Source organism: Ammospiza nelsoni, chromosome 6 (genome assembly GCF_027579445.1).
Source record: "Ammospiza nelsoni isolate bAmmNel1 chromosome 6, bAmmNel1.pri, whole genome shotgun sequence".
Lineage (NCBI taxonomy): Eukaryota > Metazoa > Chordata > Aves > Passeriformes > Passerellidae > Ammospiza > Ammospiza nelsoni.
In genome coordinates, this window is record NC_080638.1 from 42,839,985 (window position 1) to 42,858,940 (window position 18,956).

Sequence of the window (18,956 nt, forward strand, 5' to 3'; positions counted from 1 at the left end):
GCACCCCCGGCCCCCGGCGGGGCTCCCGCTGCCGCGGCGGCATCCGCGGGCACCCGCCGCGCGCTGCACCGCGCCGGGCGCGGCGCATGCTGGGCCGGAGTGCGGCGGGGCGCGGGGCACGCCGGGGGATGCAGTCCCGGCCGTGCGGTGCCCGCAGCCGCCGAGCCCTGAGCGCAGGCCGGGACGGCGATGAGCGCCGCCGCCGCCGCCAAGGTACGCGGCGCTGGCTCCGCGCTCTCCCCGCGGGCGGGAGGGGAGCGGGGGGGCGATGGACGGCCGGTGGGAGCGGGGCTTGGGGCGGCGGCTCTCCGCCTTCGGCCTGCCCGGGCCTCGCTCGGTTCGGTCTCGTCGCCGGCTGTGGCTTGTGGTGCCCCGGGAAGGCCGGGACGGCGGGTCCCGGGAGGAGCGCGCCCCCGCTGCCCCGGCCGGCACCCGTGTGTCTGTCGCAGTGGAAAGCAAGGAATTTAACCCCGTGCTAAATAAAATGATTCAGTGTGCTGGTGCTTTTAGCCGTGCTCCTTACTTAGCATATTTTATTGGCGTGCACTGTTCACACCAATTGCTGCTGAAGAGTTACTGAGAATTTAGGAGCAAATCTGTTCTTTCTGCTTTCCATTTGAACCCAGCAGAGGACAAGCTGTGCCTTTCGGGCACCGAGGTGTCCCCTAGGGCAGCCCCCAAGGAGCCGTGTGTGTGTGCAGGCTGCTGAGCTTGGTGGGTCTCAGGAAAGGTGAGAGATTTGGCCTTTCCAAGTGCATCCCATATATCGCCTGGAAAGAGGTGATACCCAGAGTGGACCATACTGCTCTGAAGAAGACAGAAAACCTAAGAGGTCCACATACAAAGTTAGGGGCGTTTCTTCTGGCTTTCACAACAGGGAAGTGTGTTTCCCAAATTTTTACTCTGGACTGGTATTTAAGCCCAAAGTTTCCTCACTGATTGCCAGAAATGAAAACAGAACCAAACCAGAACTCTCAGTAGACATCAAGCAAACTCTGTCCTCCCGCATCATCCCAGCTCCAACCAGGCTAAACTGCAGGGTTTGGGGATTTTATCCCACGGGGTTGAAAATGCAGGAAATTCTTTCCTGAGACTTCCCTGGACCATACTCAGCATTTCCTCAGAGGAAATGCTGACAGTGTCGCTCTGGGATCTGTCCACTAAGGACAAAACATTTCTGTTGTCTGTAGTCTTTACTTAGCTGATTATTTTTGCCTGTGATCTGCCCTGCTGCTAGGAGCAAAATAGCATGAACTCAAGAGATCACTCCATGCCCCAGCCTCTGGACACAGTTCCCAGCTGAACGATGGGTTGGTTTCCATGTTCTTTTTGGTGAAATCCCCAGGGCCTTGAAATTATAGAGCAATGCAATTAGTATAGCACAGTTTATTCAAAATGATAGCATAGGCTGTAAAACCCAAAAAGAACTGCAGAGAGAATCAGGAGAAATGTCTCTGCTGGCTGAGAGGCCAGAGTCCAAAATACACATAGTGAAGGACATGAATTTCTGAGCCAAAAAATCATTAGCAAGGTCCTCAGGAAATGCAAGTAAAATTAGTATCTCATGACTGCTCTATTTTCTCTTTTGAAGCCATAGTTTCTGTTTCTTTCCCTGAAACTCACCAGGCTAGACATTTGAAAAATGATATTTCTAATGGCCTGATCCAGGGAGAATTTTAGAAAATCAGTAAATATTTTATCCACTTAATTGTTACCAGTGTTTCCATCTCTTTCCTCCTCACTTATAAATCTGAGTAATTTAGTGAAAGACATACCTCATTTGAAGTTATTTGAGCCAATCTAAACTGCAAGAGAAGCATGAACTATACAAAGAGGATTGGAGCACAGAGATCACCAGTGTCTCTGGTTTTCTGTTGACAGACTATAATTGAGCATATCTGTGCATTCTTTTGTCTTGCTGCTAAGTCTCTGAGAAATCTTCTATGCATTTTGGGTGGGTAGAGACAGAGACACCTATGGCGTGCCATGGGATCTGTGTAAGCAAGGAGAAACATGATTACAGGTTTATTTAGAGACATACAGGGATACCAATTTCCTGTGTGGAAAGAAAAAGCTCTGACACAAAAAAAAAGTGCAGTCTTTTATTTTACATGGAGTTGGTCTGAGGCCAGAGTAGCAGCTTTCTCCCATATCTGCAATGTAGAAAATCCCCTGTACTGGCCAGTACTGGTGGGAGGGGAGCTACAGGAGCACACAATGGAATCTTCCTGCAAAGGCAGCCCATTCCCAGAGCTAGCAATCATTCCCTAGTGAAAAATAAATTCTGCATGCAGCTTTTGTTTTAATTTTTTGTTCTCCAGGGTTAGATTTCTGCATTGGCAACTGGTGACAGCTTGTGAGGCTCTCCAGACACCTTATTTATTTCTGGATGAAAAGCTATGGAAATAAGAATGGTTCCCAAATGTGCTTCCAAGCTTAAATCTTGTTAATGGTTTTGATATCAGGGCTGGGAGAGGGTGACTGCAGTGACTCAGGATTGAATCCAGTTGGCTGGTTTTTGTGTCCTGGGCACAGACTGGGGGCAAAGTCTGTATTGGTTTTAAGAGAGAAGCCTTTCCCCATGCCAGCTGAGTTAAAAGGGAAAACACAGAGGTTGTTTTTATTTCGTGGAGGCAACTGCACACACTTACCATGGCATCTGAAAAGGTGAGAGTTTGGACAGGGTAGAAGCATCTGGGAAGTCTGCCTTAGTCTCATAGTTCAGGTAGAGATGAATTGTCTGTCTTCATGGCTTTCATCTCAAACAGCAGAAAGTTTTATTGTTTGGAAAAAAATCTGTCTTTTGCCTGCATGGCTGCAAAAGCTATTTCATATCATACAAATACCCAGGTGCTTGGCACAATCAGTACAGAAATTGTTTCAGAAATCTAAGATGGGACAGAAGTTAGCAATATTGGATAGGGACAAAGAGGGAAGCTTTACAGAGACTAATTTCAAGCTCATTTCTGCATTGCTGGAAACATCAGGTGCAACTGGATAATGAGAAGGCTATTATGAGAGACAGTGATGCTACCTGTATGCCCAAATCAGGGGCAGTTACTTTCAGAAAGGAGCCCACTCCTCCAAACATTGCTCTCCCCTTTGAGTCCCTGAAATGCCTTCTGCTCATGCATTCTTTTCCTTACATTCAATACCCTGGTGCTCCCAGCATATAACCTTTTATCTTTCTCTCCCCAGCCAATACTTTACAGCTATTTCCGAAGTTCCTGTTCTTGGAGAGTGCGAATCGGTAAGAACCAGTGTTCATCTCTTTTTTTTTTTTGTCTCAGTATTGCAGCATCCTCCACTTACCCAATTAATCAATCACTTATTAACAGAGAGGTCAGCAAACATGAGCCTGGAACAGTGAGGCATCTCCCCATGGGGGGATGGGGAAGAGAGCATCTTACCTGCAGCAGGTGGAATAGAGGGGAACAGATAAGAGGGCTTCATGATACTACCTCAGATTCTGGCCTGCCCAGGTCATGAGAGCTAAGCAGGGTTGGGAATGGTCCCTTACTTGTACTGAGACAGAAAGGTTTTAAAGCTGAGCACATGGTCCTGCCCTCTATAAGCTGAATCAGGAAGGGCTGTGCTGCAAAGAGTTGCAAAGCTTATTTTGAAAAATGCAGTGGTTTTGGCAGGACTGGTCTTTAGTACTTTGGTCCTTCGTGTGCCAGAGCACTGTGAGGGTCATTTTTCCAAATGTAGATGCTAACATTCTCCTGAGCCCATTACCAATGAAACTGGTCCCAGTGTAGCTGTCTGAAGCTGTACACTCTGCTCTCCCTAGCACTGGCTCTGAAAGGAATTTCTTATGACCTGGTCCCAGTGAACCTCATTAAGGATGGAGGACAGCAGGTAAGGATAAAAATACCACTGCTCTCTCCAGAGTACTGAACTTGGGGATCATTAGGAGACTTGAGATTAGCACTAGAAAGTTCACAGGCAATGTTATTGAATTCCTCACCACTTCTTTGTAATTAATAGTTGCTTTCAGCCAGTATTCCCTGCCATGGGAGACAGGAGGAGAATATGACTGCAGGAGACTAGAGGCTTTTTCCTCTCTCAAACATTTGTGACTGAGTCCCTAAGGCTGAAGATCTTTTGCTTACCACGATACAACTAAATATATCTCAAGCACAGACTTCAGAGAAGCTGCCCCACACTTTAAACAGACTCAGCCTGATTCAATTAGCAACAGAAGATGCAGGGAGGCAGGGATATCCAAGAGATGCTAAAATATATTGCAGGAGGCTGAAAAGGGCCTGCAAAAGGAAGAGGTGGCTTCCCAAAAGAGATCTTCACTGAGGCCTTGCTTGGGGATCCATAGGAGGGAGTTGTGCACCTCGTGGTACCATGGGCTCAATGGGCTGGTATGGGCTAAGGAAGAGTTGGACAACTGGAACAGTAATGGTGGCACTGATGCAGTACCACTGGGCATTGCAGTGGTGCTTTATCAAGAGATAATGCAGTCTGGGCCAGGATGCAGTGATCCCTGAGCCCTAGTGAGAGCTTAGTAGGCTAATAGTACAGCATAATTTACTGCAAAGATTAATATTAAGGTAGAGAGAAAAAGAAGAAGGAAAAAAAATTTGGTAACTGGGTTCTGGGAGAAGAAAACAAGGAAGAAGAATTTCTTATTGCTGTAGAGTAATTTCAGGTTTGTTTCCACAGTTTTCTGCTGAATTCAAGGCACTGAATCCAATGCAGCAAGTCCCAGCCTTGAAAATTGATGGCATCACCCTTTCTCAGTCGGTGAGTTATGAGTCACATCCCTGTTAACCTTTCACTCCAGCCTGCTGCCCAATCTGAATGGGATAGCTTTGTCCCATCTTTTTCCCCAGAGCTCTCACCTATACATGGGAAAAGAGGTGGCATTTATGGTCCCACTTGGGAACAGAAATAGCACATATTCCCTGATGGGAAACTACTGTCAAGGATTAAAGTTCAATTCTCCACCTTTCACTAAGCAGTTTGTAATCTGACTTCAATGGCTGTTCCATGGTTTGCCTGAAATTACAGCTGGATGAAATGACAAGGTCACAGGCAGATGTCACAGGGGTTATTCTGTTCTTTGGGTTGGTAACAAACTGCATGCAAAAGCTGTTGTATTGTCTTGGATCAGCTCCCCTTTCCCAGGTGTCCAGGATGTGAAGTTTTCCTTGGCTCTGCAATAACCTCCCATTATCTCTTTGTTCATTACAGCTAGCTATAATTAATTACCTAGAAGAGACACATCCTAACCCCAGGCTCCTGCCCCAAGATCCAAAGAAGAGAGCCCAAGTCAGAATGATCGCTGATCACATTGCCTCTGGCATTCAGCCACTCCAGGTACTGCCATGTCAGATCCATGCAAGTGAGAAAATCAGAAAGGATTTCTGTCTCTGAAATTCTCAGTCTCCTTAAATTGTTGCCAGCCAACCAGGTGTCAGAATTTCAGACTGGGGTGCTAGCAGATAAAATCTGCTTAACCTCTGCCTGATCTAGAGATCAATGGCACCAATACTGTATTTCCAATACAGCAAATACTACAGCATCCGAGGGTTCTTTCCAAAAAGAGCTGAAGCCATATGGTTTTACTGCTGAGTCTAGGATGTTTTAGGGAGAAGATAATTGAGCAGCTGAAAGGGAAGAGGCAAAGGGATACCCTGGCAACTGTTACAGAAGGGTAGTGCCAAGAGAAGGATACAGCAGGGTGCATGATTCAGTGCAGGTGAGGTCAGGGCTGACCCAACCAAGTGAACACAGGCCAGCCTTGGCAACTGAGTTCAGGCAACCCCTGAACTCAGGAGTCCAGCCTTGGCAACCCCTCATCTCCCCTCTCCTCCACTGGATGACACAGTGGGTAAGATCCAGCCAGCAGTAGTTATCTAACCTAGAGATTGCTTTGCCTTCACAGAACCTGAATGTCCTGAAACAAATGGGGGAGAAAAAAATGGAATGGGCTCAGAACTGTATCATGTCTGGTTTTCAAGGTACATCCCACATCCAAAATGATCAGTATTTCACCTGACCTTACAAAATGCTACACCCTGGCATTCTACTCATCTTTTTCAAGTAGAACCACAGATATGCCTAGGCTGGTGTGCTGGGGTCCTGCCTTGCTGGCAGAGACAGTGCTCTCCCTGCCCAGAGTCACTTGTCCAGGACTGGTAGCTCCCCAGAATCTCAGAGGAAAGATGTGCCCAGAACACTTCCACTGCTGCACATGGAAGAGGGGAACCTGATGCCATCCTGCACATTGCAGCAGTTGATTCATTCTGAAGCACCAGGGCTCACAGCACTTCTAAAGTACTTCATATACATAGATAGGTTTTCATAATTGGACACCTAATAGCAAACTCCCACAGAGTTTAGCAAGTAGCAGAGTATTTCTTTGCCTTTTTGAGAGAAATAAAGTGCTTTTGGTTCCCTCAAAATCCTTTCCCCCACGTGCCACAATGACAAGCCCATCTTTGTTTCCTGACAGACACAAACTGACTGAACCTTTGCATTTTTCCCTTCCCCAATCATGTATGTCTACATTAATCTCCTAGTATTTCAAGTGCATTGTCTAAAGCAGCTGAAAGCACCGTGGGTCCAAAAAAGCTGAAGAACCCTAAAGACTCCCATAAGATTTCCGTTCCTTCTAGTTTCTCCCAAAAGACTCCTTTTTCATACTGTGCTCAGGGTTAAGATGCCCTTGTACTTAATTCCCAGTCTAGAAAGTTTTTGGTGTCCCTTTCAATTGACTCATTCCAGTGTACCACCTCTCTTAACAGCACTGGAGCAGATTCTGCAGAACACTGCTGGACGCTACTGTGTGGGGGATGAAGTAAGTATCTGAGAGAGCCCTGTGTGCTACTGCAGGACTGAAAAGCCCAGTACCTTCCCCTAAATGAGGAAAGAAAATTAGTTGATGAGACAAGAGCACAACCCCATCCAGTGCCTAGAATTACATGTAGTGCCTTCACCATAACAAAGAACAGCTGCATGGATGCTAGTTAGGCCATTACTGACTGGCAGAGAGTTGTGGAGATGTTTACTTGTCCCTGCCTATAACCTGCTGGTGGCCAGATTCTGCAGCTGTATCTAGGATATGGTTGGTACTAGAGGATGTGGAAAAAGATGATCTATAATTTCATCTTTATGGGATTTGGACTTCAACATGTCCTGTCATACAGACAAAGCTTGGCTCAAGAAACTTGGTTCAGTTCTTAGCTGTGCTCTATGGAACCTTTAACCAATTTGTATTTTTCTGCTCTGGTCATCCAGTTTTAACATGGACAGATTTCACAGAGCTCACATAAAAGCTGTTCTGACCCTTACCAAACTAGAGGTATCTCAGGCCTTTTCCATTTATTAGTTCTGCTGCCAGGCAAAAGATCTTCCCTATAAAAGCCTTAGAAAAAAGGAAGGCTCCTGCATTATTGTGGGATGCAGAGAATTGTATAGCAGCAGCCTTATGGAGCCCTTGGTAGGCAAAGGGTACGTACAAGATCTAATGTTGGAGAATAACATGTGCTTTGAGAGTTACCCAGGGCCTTGTGACCTGGGGAGAAGGGTGGGAGCAGCTGCCTCTGTGCAGACAGCAGCACTGCCATTAAGTCTTCCTTTCAGATTGCAAGTCTCTGAGCCTGTGTACAGAGGCCCTATCACATATCAAGTCTTGACATTGGCAGGACCTGCTTTATACTCCTGCAGTGCAAACAAGCAAAATTTATTTAACTTTTTCCAGCCATGCAAACACCCCTCTCCCTCCATCACCTCCCTCTGCAGCTTGCCAGCAGATGTGTTTGCTTAGAGGTAGTTGCCATAGAAGCACAGTGTCCTTGAGGTCATAATGATCAGCTGGTAAATATAAAGCTCCCTAAAAGCTTATGGCTTCTCCTAGTAACTGCAATGAAGTTCTTTTTCTTGTACTGTTGCTGTAGTATTAATGCTGAATTAAATAATTAGATCATCATGACAACTCCTCTGTACTGGCTGATAAAATAATTCCTGTCCTGGTCTTAAAGTCTGCCACCACTGGGCAGTGTGAGGGGACAGGCTGTGAGTTATTCTAACCTCTTTTCTCTGCTATATTTGCAGGTTTCCATGGCTGATCTGTGTTTAGCGCCTCAAGTTGCCAATGCTGAAAGGTAATTAAGGCTGAGTTTGAGATATTCTTCAACACACCTACTTATGCTGGGCTTAAGGTAGAGCTTACCTTCTGCTGCTCCTTATGCCTGTTAGAAAGTATCCCTCCTGCCTGCCCTATCCACCTCTGTTTCTTCTCTCTACAAATTTTCCTACTTCATAAATACTGTGTCTTTTGGAAGTAATGAATTGTGGTCTCCTTTTAGAGGCCCCTGGGGAAACCTGATCTATGGCCTTAGAAAAGCTGAGGTTGCCCACACTCCATGTTCTCTGTACCTGTTTCCTTTATTCTTACACTGCACACAGGAAGAAGAGATTAATCAGACTTTAAATAAAGCCTTAAACCCATACAAGTAGGCTGCATGATTCCCAGGAAAAGCAGGGTCTTCCTACCTTGTCCTGCACATTATGTAAAAATCTGGTGAAAATCACACAATCACAGAATCATTTGGGTTGGAAGGGAATTTTGGAGGTCACCCAGTCCAATTTCCCTGCTAGAGGAAGTGGCACAGGATTGCATCCAGCTTGGTTTTGAGTATCTCTAGAGAAGGAAACTTTACAACCTCTCCAGGCACTAATTAATCTCTCTAGCATTTATTTGTGAACCTACAAGGATGAACCTTTTCTGTTAGTGTACATGCCTGTGAGATTCTCCCATACTAGGCAGGCCTATCACACTGCTCTGCACTTCTGCGCACTGCTGCACTGCCTCTCCAACTCCTAGTACTTCACAAATTCTTTTCCTTTTACAGATTCAAAGTGGACATGGGTCCATATCCCACAATAACCAGAATAAATAAAGCTCTCTTGGAGTTAGAGGCCTTCAAAACAAGCCACCCTTCCCGGCAGCCAGATACTCCTGCAGAGCTGCGAGCTTGAAGCCTTTCTGCTCATTACATCTACAAAGCTGCCATGATAAAGAAGACAACACCTACAGGCTGAGTATGACTTTAGTGCCAGTGCCTTCCCTTTCATCTGAGTGGGAAGGACAGAGGACCTGGAAATAGTGTGGATGACTTACAGGAGCTATGCGTGTGCTGGAATACGTGCAGCTACTAGTTTTTTCTATGCAGTCTATCTCCATGAAGCAGATTAAAGCAGAAGTATCCATAATGATCAGCAGTTCCCTCTGCGGCTTTGGGCTGGGGAATGTGACCACAAACAACTGTGAGGCATTGAGTCAATTCTATATTCCCCACAGGGGCTACTTCTTCCTACCATCTACAGAAAGAGCATCAGGGAATGAGTATACACAGTGTGCTTATCCTTGGAGCTGCCTCAGAGCCACAGCACAGTCATCAGCTCCGTGGATATAAATCAGATCTAATCTCTGCTGGAAGATAGCTTAACCCTTGTTGGGGTCTTGAAAGAGCCAAGTTGGCAGCTCTGTCACCCCTTGCAATAATAAAAGCAGTCACATGGATTTTATAAAAGGTCTGCCTAGAGCAAAGCTAGGTGATGGTGCCTTAGACAGCAAGGCACAACCAGCTCTCTTCCCTACAATGAAAATTATGTTCTCTTCTTTTTCTCATCCTCAGATACTGCTCTAGGTGGTTTCCTGGCCTTCAGCTGCAGACTGTTGCCCAAGGAAATCCCACCCCAGATTCCCTCCAAACCAGAACCATGCCTGTGTTTTTACTGTAAAATAGCAGCAATAAATACCATTTCACTCATCCCAAATGAAACCAAACACTTAAGTCACCCACAAAGCTGAAAGCGCCCTGGGAATTCCAGCTAAAAACCTGTAGGGCAAAAAAGGAACCCATAACCTTTGTCTGTGTTCTTGTGCAGAGTCAGCTCAGATCCCACTGAATGTTTTGGCACCTGAGCCCAGATACTGTATACAGGCACCCTAGGAAAACAATACCCATGGCATTCAGACCTTATAGACCCACAGTCTCTTGTACCAAGGTGCCATTCACCTACATACAGATACCTGGACTGCCAAGTTGCTTGGACTCATTTATTGCCATCCATATCTGTATCTAGGCTGGCGAAGAGCCTTGCTGTTCAGGCTCATTCTGTGAATCATGCATTACCCTAGGTCCAGCTGGATCTTGAGGGTGCTGTTATAAAAGGTCCCAGCACTGTTGGAGCCCCCAAAGACCAACACCGTGTGCAGCTTCTGCTCCTCTTTGTTCTCCTTGTCCATATCCATCACGTGGGCAGGAGTCAGGTCAAGCAGTGTGTGGCCAGCTCGGGGAACAGAGCAGAGGTCGTGGTGGATCACTGTGCTCCATGAAAGAGTGTCTGAAGTGGAAAGGGGATATCAATACTGACAAGCCCATTCCTAGTGCAAGGGATGAGACAAATGGACTAGGCTAGGTGTTCAGAAACACCACTGCAGCCCCAGAGCTATCAAAACAGTGCAGGAGAGTCACTCACCTAGGTGGAAGACAAAGGCATCTTGCAAGGCTCCTCTGGCATTGCAGCCTCCACTGATCAGAACCTTCTGGTCCGACACAGCCAGAGCTGCATGAAAGCTGTGACCAAAGCAAAGTCAAAAGGTGACTGCAACAAAACCTGCTGGGATGGCCTCAGTCAGCAATGGGCAGGGATTGGCAACTTGATTAGGAGGTTGGGGGCTTAAGCTGCAGGAACAAAGTTGACTTCTGCTTCTCTCAACCCTGACTTGCAGAATAACCCTAAAAGAGAGATGTTTGCCTCTGCAGGTCAGGCCACAATCAGGTCTGAATAGCAATTCATTATCTCAGAAGGAGCTATCAAAACTCCTATGCTTTGCTCTGTGGGGTGAGGTAGCAGGGTAGCTAGGCTCTGCACAGATTTAGATCATTGTTCTAGTGAGCAATTCTGTCCCTTTAGGAACAACATAGTCCTGGTACAGGAGCTTCTTCCTCTGTGTGGCACAACACCTGTCCAGGCACTGTGAAGACCAAACAGCAGGCCATACAGTTTACTAGCACACAGCAGAAACCTTACCCTAGCCTGAAAGAGAGATTTCCAGGGAGACTATGGAATATCCCTGCACACCATACAGGCACCAACAGCACAGGAACTCCTGGCCCCACAGTGGAGAGAAGATCCACTGTATTTTGACTAGTGGAACAGAGATATGCAGCTGGGTCTGATTAGAAGTACTGTTTAAACCTGGCTTCAAAGAGAAATGACAGAAGATAGCTCCTGGGTCTGCAAGAGAGTCTTACCTACGTGCAGAAGGCTGTCCTGCCAGGAGGGGGACTGATGTGTACTCCATGAAACCTGACAGACAGAGAAAAGGCAGGTGAAATGGCCAAAAACCTCAGCCTCATAAGTAGACAAAAACTTAGATACTCTGCCACATCAACAGTGCCTCTGCCTTATCTGTTACCCAACTTCTTCCAAAAAAGCCATTGTTTTTTCTTTCCCTCCCTTATTGCCCCAGAAAGGTTTTTTTTTAACCCCCAGTTTTTCATCTCCATTGCCTAGACAGGAGTTTGTATAATGCTCTTGCTATTTTCCCATTGAGCACACCTCACTCCCAAGTACCTGTCTTGGAACAGACCTTCTCGAGGCACAGACTTTCTTACCCAGATCCAGAATGTGCATGTCACTGAGGTAGACAGAAGTCCTCTGACCCCCAAAAATCACCAGCTTGTTTTTCAATAGAGTAGCTGAATGCCTGGGCAGAGAGCAAGCAAATTAATAAAACATCTTCAGCAAGTTCCCAAAACTTCCATTTTAGCCTTGGCCTCTTCTACTGGGCTGCCACAGCTTCAGTCTACACCTGGGACAAAATCTCATCAGGATTCACAACAAGAGGTACTAAAAATCCCATTGCTCTAAACACAGCCCTATCTTAAAGAATACATGGTGGAGAGCAATCACCTAATATTTAAGAAATCACACTGGTGTGGGAGGGAAGATAAGCAGAGGTTTCCTGCACTATTTTGGATAGCTGGAATTAAAGCACTCTCACCCAAGTCTAGGAAGAGGCTTCTCCCCTTCTGAAATGGGCTGATACCAAATTTCATGCTCTGGATTGAAGACATAGAGCATATTGCTGCAGGGTGCAACTGCCAGCGATGCCTTTCTGGGGAAAGTTCCTCCAAAAACAAAGAGCTCCTTGTTGTAGATAGTTGCACTGTGGTAGGCGAGCACTGGTATCCTCCCTTTAGCCTAGAAAGATTGAATATGTTTTTGTTACAAGAAGTGCATTATTTGCTGCATGACCCATAGGAAAGGGGCTCACATCATGCAATGAGTTTGACAAGTCTCAGTTTTCACTATATTGGCCCCCCTGCCAGATCTTTGCTGCACAGGCAGACAGTACATTCTTTGCATTCTTTGCACCAGAATGCTCTGATAAGAAAAGGAAGTCAGCCTCCCACACCTTCCTCAGAAGATGTCAGGGAACAGAAAGATCTCATCCAGGCTTACTCTGTAAAAGCCATTTTGTGCTTTACCAGGAAAGAGACAGTCCCATGCTGACAAGGGCTCAGAATTCTGCTGTACTCAGGGCAGTTCCTGATTTGAGAAGACTGGCTCTGCACCTCAGCATCTGGTGCTGCCCTCAATTACACCATATAAAATGAGAGGCCATTTCCCTCCACTACTTGTACAGTACCTCCCACCATTGACCTTGGTCAGGCAGAGCCCTCTGCAGCAGCCATTTTTTCCCCATTGCTTCATTCACTGTAGGCACAGCTCCTGGTTTCTGTTCAGCATGTGGCTTTTCAACACAGCCTCCTAATACCTGTCAAACCCAGCTATGCACCTCAGACAGCATGCACCAACAGTGGACCAAGACCACTGGACTAAGGACACGTGCACATGGACTGTCACATTCAGGCAGAACCTGCCACTACTCCTGCACTTTTGTCTTGGAAGAGATGCAGTACTCACAGCCACAAAGAGCCATTTCCAGGTGACTGTGTCCAGAATGTAAATGCTGCTGTAGTCTTTGTCCTCCCTTATGCCCCCAAAGATGTAGATCCGCTTGGTGTCAGGGTCGTAGGTGGCTGTGTGACCATGCAAGCACAATGGCATGGCATTCTGTAGCTGGAGACCCACCGGAAGCCATAAATCACTGTCTGTGGAACAACAGCAGACACAGTGTGAGAGTTCAAAAATGTCCTTGATCGCTCTAGATTTAAAGAATATGCCATAAAATCTTTACTCAAAATGTTGCTCCTTTTGCTTCCTCCTCTCCTTTGATTCGGAGCTAGAGGGAACTCATTCAGAATGGTTTCTGTAAGGAATGATGGGGAATAGCAAGGTGAAAGAGAAGACCAGTGAGGTGCAGAAAGACACAAGGCACTGGAATTCTATCTCACACTTTTCCACCAGTCACCACACACAGACTGCAAACTGCACTGTTGCTTTTACCCCTTAAAATTCCAACTCTTTCCAGAACTTGTACCTTAGCTCCTAGAGTGCTCTCAAGTATAATCCCAGAATCTCATAAGGCACTCTATGCTGTCAGCTCTGCCTGGTGACACACCAGATGTGATGCCTTTGCTGTCCCCTCTATATGCACAGATGCCCAAGTACCCCCTCCCATCTGCATGAGCTATCCTTGAGTCCCACTGTCCCCATTGCTTTTCACAAAGTCTAAAGTCCCCTAAAGTCCCCACCAATTTCCAGCTTCCAGAGAGCATCCCTGCAGGACTGTTGATTGACACCTTCTCCACCAATGAGAACAGCTGTCCCCAGGTCACTGAGGCACATGGCATGGCACCACCGAGGGCTGGGACTGCCTGGGGAGGGAAGAGCACAGGCCTGTGAGCAGTCAGACAGCACACCCTCAGCTGCCTCCCTTCCCTGCTGGGGAGAACAAGCCACCTGAATGCCCACAGGGGGAAAAAGGTAAGACAGGGGCCCCTGCTCCCTGCCCTCTGCAGGGGAGAAAGACATACCTCCCTGAGGAATATTTTCAGTTGGCTTGGGGGAATAGTTGCTGTACTTAGAGAGACCTCAGGAGCAAGGAGCAGCTGGATGTAGGATGCATTCAGGCTGCCACTTCAGACAGGCTTGGATGTCGCCATTTACTACCCCACCTCCAGAAGTGGGTATCTCAGTTGTGCTACCCACCCTGCACCTTGTGAGGGAGGGCTACCCAGGGACAGCTCATCAGTGCCTAAGACAGAACAATCAGAAGCCTGGAGCTGCTTCCAGAGGTATTCCTTGTACTGCTCTGTTCCTCCTCCCTTCCTCTCCCAGGCCCCTGCAGTTGGCTGAGCAAGCTAAAAAAACACTTTTAAAATCGAAGTCTATTTCATATCTTACCTTTTTTCCTCAAAGAGCTATGTACCCAGAGGTGTGCCTGAGATTCAGAGGGGCTAAAGAAACATATTTGAGAGCCTGACAGTACTGGAAGCACTGATGGCAATTACATGAAGAGGAATAGTATATACACATGACCTACTTGTTATTCTTGATCACTGGGGAGATACAGGATGAAACATGGGAGGCTTCTGATGTTGAAGGCAAGAAATATCATCACTAAGTGACTGATAAGACAAACCAGGGTCTAGGAACCAAATCCTCACCTTCCAACTCCTTCACTGCCAGATCTGCAGAGGGAACACAGAGATGGCCCCATAAAGCAGCCAGCAGACATACTGTAAAAAGTGCTCAGCTCCACTGTGTAAGAGCCCTTTGACCTTCCTTCCTCCAACCTCCAGCACAAAGCTACCTCACTGCAACAAACAAGGTGCAAGACCAAGAATCATGAATTAAGTCTCATCTGAAGAAAATAGGTGAGAGCAGGGCACACTTCCTCTGACTGCCAAATACTGTCACCTTTGCATTTTACCCCTCTGATAGATCATTTCCCCCCTTCTCACACTGCCTGCAGCAGAAAAAACTTCATGATGAAGCTATATTTACCTTTATGACAAGCAAGGCAAGTCCTAATAAGTAATTTCTTATGGGAACCACTAAGTTATAGCCAAACCTTTACACATAAACTTGGTCATACTCAGGAGTTGACTTGGAATTCCCACTCCAGAAGCCTAAGGTTTTGTTTCCAAACCCTTTGGCAGTTACCTTCTCACTACTCAAAAGCTAGTGCAATTACACTAATTACATATATATTTATTTATTTATTTTCCTTTTCATATTCTCTATACTATAATAATAACCAGTGTCTTCCATACACCAAGTGGTATGCTATTAGCAGGGGTACAATATTTGCCTTAGTTTATAAAAGACTTTTACTTGTATGAAAACATAGGCATTATGTCAGAGTAAAAAGTGGTGGCACTAAGATGTTATACCCCATGTTCCATTTCTAGCCTTTTCCCAGCAGGCAAAAACTCATTGAGCAGCTAAATAAATAAAACGCATTCTTAGTATTTCAAAGCCAGACATACAAGCCCATCATGCCTTGGAGGTACATAGAGAAATGGAATGGGAAGGTGCAGCCCAGCAGCATTGATAGATCATTCAGACAAGATCTGTAAAATAAAGTTGGAAGCTACCAGAATTACCTTCTTCATCAAGATCTCTCTCAGATGCTGCGGGTTCAAATAAAACCTTTCTGGGCTTTTTGAAGTGGACTCTTGGTGATGTTCCTTGGTCAGGACTCTTCTTCCAGGCCTCATTGGATTCCACCTTTCCAGCTGGGGGCTTCAGAGCACAGGGTACCACCATGGTCCTCAGCGGTGGCCGGATGTCCTCCTTCACAGCCCTGGATGCTCTGGCAGCCACCTCTGAGCTCTGACTCTTAACCTGTGACATGAGCCCCTGCCAAATCAGCCCCAAAGAAAGATACCTGAGGCTACTGTGAATTGCATCTTACTGGGCCAGAGATGTGGTAACTGTGCTTAGGCTCATCTTCCCATTGAGCTTTAAGGGTGAACATGACATCAGTATTAGCTGCCAAACAGATGCTGAGCAGTGCAGCTATCTGCTGCTCTGTGCTGTAGTCAGCTTTCAGACTGCTGGCTGCTGGGCACAGCTAAAACATGGAAGGGCAAAAAGCCTATCTGTACTAGGAATGAAGGGGCTGGTTGACCATCCCACCAAGGATTACTATATTCAACATTTAAAAAGGCATTTCAATGGAGAATATATCTTTCTTCAGCACAAGAGAAACTTTGGCTCCAGAACTTGCTTATCCACATCTCCACCAAAAAAAACGGCAGCAAATGTTTCAGCTAGACATGAACTGAATCACTACTGGTGAGGGAGAAGACACTAAGAAAAAAGTGAAAAGTGACTCCAAAATAGCCATACCTCAGTAGGATCCTCCAGGTCCTGGCCAAGGGTCCTATCATCTGCTGGAAGCACTGGTGACTGGCTGGTCTCTGGTACAAGGAAGGGATGGACAGGTGTACTGCTGGAGACACCTCGGAGCAGCTGCAGCAGAAACAGCAACAGAACCCTTAGTGTGTTATCCTCCAGCCACACAAAGGATGAGCAAAATCATGTCCTGCAAGGGACAGATTCTCTGCAATGAATAATCTGCCTTTCATCTCCCACACCAACAAAACAAGCAAGGAGAAGAAAAGCCAGGCACTGTAAGATGCTAAATCCAGTGGCTTCAGCTCAAGGTAAAAAAACTATATAAGTGCCAAAGACCCAGGAGAGAGTGAGACTGGAAGTGAACAGCTGTTGGCTGCCTGTCTCCTGCAAGGTGTTCTGGCAAAACTGTGTTCAGAGGATAGGCCTGGAGCATCACAGAGCTTTCAGGCTCAGCACAGACATGCATTAACAGATTCATGTATGTCAGCTCTACTTTGGAGTAGTAGAGAAGGAAAAGGAGAGCAAAAAAGGAGATTCTGGGGCTGAGAAGTGGCATTTGGGACCTTGGACAGGAAGAGAGGAGTGTCAGTTCTTTTACCTGTCCATTGACAGTCAGAACAAGCCTCACAGGGTTGCCTTTGTCCATCTCTTTCAACGAGGCCATGAAAAGATCTGTTCTCCAGTCGCCTTCCCACACCAGAGACCTGCACAAGGGACCATGGCTTTTCAGCCCACAAGTGACACTGACCAGGACAAAATTCCTGCTCCCATACTAGATGATAACAGCCCAAAGCCATAAGAGATCCAGTCCTGAAAGCAGCCAAAAGGAACCACCACTAGAGGGAAACACCATGGTGGAGGACCAGCAGGATTTGGGTAACAGCAGCAGAACCAGGCAGCACCAGAGATCAGAAAGCTTTTCTAGGATGCCCCTCCTGCTGTGACCTGCGGGTGGGCTCCAGCCTGCCGACCCGCTGTGGGGCAATGCCTGAGGACACCAGCACATCCACGGCGATGCTCGTGTCCGCAGAGTAACAGCTCCAGTCGCCCATCCCGAACACCACCAGCTGCTTCGGCAATGGCAGGGGAAGCCAAGCCTGGAAAGCCATCTGGCTGGAATGGCTGCAAAGGGGAGGGAAGAAAAGCGATAAATAGTAATCGAGGAGTAAAATAAAAGGTGAAAAAATTATATGAAAACTTCTGAAAACACTTTTATGTTGGGAAATGGTGAAAGCAGAGGGCTTGTGTCATTTAAAGATGAAACCATGCAAGGATGCAGGCAAGGAGATAATCGGTGGGAAGGGAGAGCCGCCAGGGGCTGGAGCAGCTCAGCGACGCGGGCAGCGGCGTTTCCAGAGCGGGCCAAAGCACGGCGTGGGGGTGCCCGGCCCGTGGGGAGCCCAGCCCCGACAGGGCCCGGCCACACCCGCACAGCGCCGGAGCGGGGCCGGGCGCACCTGCCGAGCCGCCGCGGCGGCTCCCGCAGAGCCCACAGCACGTAGAAGGCGAGGCCGCCGTGCCGGGCGCTGCCCGCGGGCCCCGGCCAGCCCCGGCGGCGGGCGCGCAGCATGGCCCCTGGTGAACGGCCCGGGCTGCCGGGGCCGCAATTTGAGCAGCGCGGCGCGGCGGGGGCGGCCCCGGCATCCCCCGGCCCGGCCCGGCCCCACAGCTGCGGAGGGGACCGGCCGGACCCGCCCTGCCCGCGGTGGGAGCGCCCGGGGCGCGGCCGTTCCCGTTAGGGGCCCGGCCATCCCCGTTAGGGGCCCGGGCGGCGGCAGCCCTGCCAAGGCCGGAGGAGGTCAGGGCACTAGGGCCCGCTGCTCCGGCCCTCCGAAGCCGGGACCAGCCTTGCCTCGTACCAAATCAGCCTCTGTAGAATCACAGAATTAATTTGGTTGGAAAAGACCTCTGAGATCATCGAGAAGAGCCAGTGACCGAACTTCAGCATGTCAACTAGACATGGGCACTACACATCCAGTCCTTCCTTAGACAGCTCCAAGGATGGTGACTCCACCACCTCCCCGTGCAGTCCATTCCAGTATATAATCACCCTTTCTGTGAAGAAATTCCTTCTAATGTCCAACCTAAACCTGCCCTAGCACAGATTGAGACTATGTCCTCTTGTCCTGTCACTGGCTGCCTGGGTTAGGAGGCCAATTCCTACTTGCCTACAACCTCCTTTCAGGTAGTTGTAGAGAGTGGTAAGTCTCCCCTGAGGCTTCTCTTCTGCAGCCTAGACAACCCCAGCTCCCTCAGCTGCTCCTTAAAGAACTTGTGTTCCAGACAGTCACCATTTCTAGAGCCCAAGCCACATGACCCTTTCCAGAGAGGGATAATTTGCTTTCCAATTCCTAAATGATGGTATCTGTACACATTTCTTGTAGCCTTCATGAAAAAGAGCAGGTATGAACCTTGCTTCTCTTACTCTGCAGTCAGGGCTCATATTGAAGGTAGGATGGTGGCACATACTCCTTAAACAGTAATTACATGTGTGTGTGTGTGTGTGTGTGTGTGTGTGTTACTACAGAGGCTCCACTGGGTAACTGATACCACCTGTATAACAATGAGTAGCTCTGCTAAGCTTAAAACTGCTGTTGGTAATCAAGGACTACTAAAAGCAGTGACAGGACTTCAGCGGCCAAACTACA

At 47.6% G+C, this 18,956-nt stretch overlaps 2 protein-coding genes across 5 annotated transcripts; one reads left to right on the forward strand and one right to left on the reverse strand.

The window, feature by feature from the left end:
- Nucleotides 1–90: 90 nt before the first annotated feature.
- Nucleotides 91–9,554, forward strand: GSTZ1 (glutathione S-transferase zeta 1). 3 transcript variants are annotated; one of them, XM_059473443.1, is made up of 9 exons: nucleotides 91–213; nucleotides 3,199–3,250; nucleotides 3,794–3,861; nucleotides 4,678–4,758; nucleotides 5,209–5,334; nucleotides 5,903–5,978; nucleotides 6,765–6,817; nucleotides 8,074–8,123; nucleotides 8,874–9,554. In XM_059473443.1, the coding sequence occupies exons 1-9, from the start codon at nucleotides 190–192 to the stop codon at nucleotides 8,998–9,000; spliced, it is 657 nt and encodes a 218-aa protein (XP_059329426.1). In that variant the 5' UTR covers nucleotides 91–189; the 3' UTR covers nucleotides 9,001–9,554. The 3 variants fall into 3 exon arrangements, with proteins under 3 accessions (XP_059329426.1, XP_059329428.1, XP_059329427.1); XM_059473445.1 differs by having other exon boundaries at nucleotides 129–208; nucleotides 3,201–3,250; XM_059473444.1 differs by lacking the exon at nucleotides 91–213 and adding an exon at nucleotides 2,572–2,667 and having other exon boundaries at nucleotides 8,874–9,234.
- A 417-nt stretch (nucleotides 9,555–9,971) lies between these two features.
- Nucleotides 9,972–17,375, reverse strand: LOC132074043 (uncharacterized). 2 transcript variants are annotated; one of them, XM_059473442.1, is made up of 12 exons: nucleotides 17,254–17,375; nucleotides 16,907–17,012; nucleotides 16,300–16,422; nucleotides 15,552–15,792; nucleotides 14,610–14,633; nucleotides 13,695–13,817; nucleotides 12,964–13,151; nucleotides 12,038–12,237; nucleotides 11,649–11,740; nucleotides 11,286–11,340; nucleotides 10,507–10,604; nucleotides 9,972–10,371 (listed from the first exon to the last, which is right to left on the reverse strand). In XM_059473442.1, exons 1-12 carry the CDS (start codon nucleotides 17,358–17,360, stop codon nucleotides 10,157–10,159), a joined length of 1,572 nt encoding a protein of 523 aa, XP_059329425.1. In that variant the 5' UTR covers nucleotides 17,361–17,375; the 3' UTR covers nucleotides 9,972–10,156. The 2 variants fall into 2 exon arrangements, with proteins under 2 accessions (XP_059329425.1, XP_059329424.1); XM_059473441.1 differs by having other exon boundaries at nucleotides 15,552–15,807.
- Between the last annotated feature and the right edge of the window lie 1,581 nt (nucleotides 17,376–18,956).

Bases quoted from the DNA above. Each gene is read 5' to 3' on its own strand.
- GSTZ1 (XM_059473445.1), top strand. From the start codon at position 129: ATGCAGTCCCGGCCGTGCGGTGCCCGCAGCCGCCGAGCCCTGAGCGCA. The intron at 5,335-5,902 runs GTACTGCCATGT...TTGCCTTCACAG, and splicing joins CTGGCATTCAGCCACTCCAG to AACCTGAATGTCCTGAAACA. The intron at 6,818-8,073 runs GTAAGTATCTGA...CTATATTTGCAG, and splicing joins GCTACTGTGTGGGGGATGAA to GTTTCCATGGCTGATCTGTG.
- LOC132074043 (XM_059473441.1), bottom strand. From the start codon at position 17,360: ATGGGCGACTGGAGCTGTTACTCTGCGGACACGAGCATCGCCGTGGAT. The intron at 13,152-13,694 runs GTGGGGACTTTA...GTTGTTCCACAG, and splicing joins TCTCTGGAAGCTGGAAATTG to ACAGTGATTTATGGCTTCCG. The intron at 12,238-12,963 runs GTGAGTACTGCA...CAATCTTTCTAG, and splicing joins GGAAATGGCTCTTTGTGGCT to GCTAAAGGGAGGATACCAGT.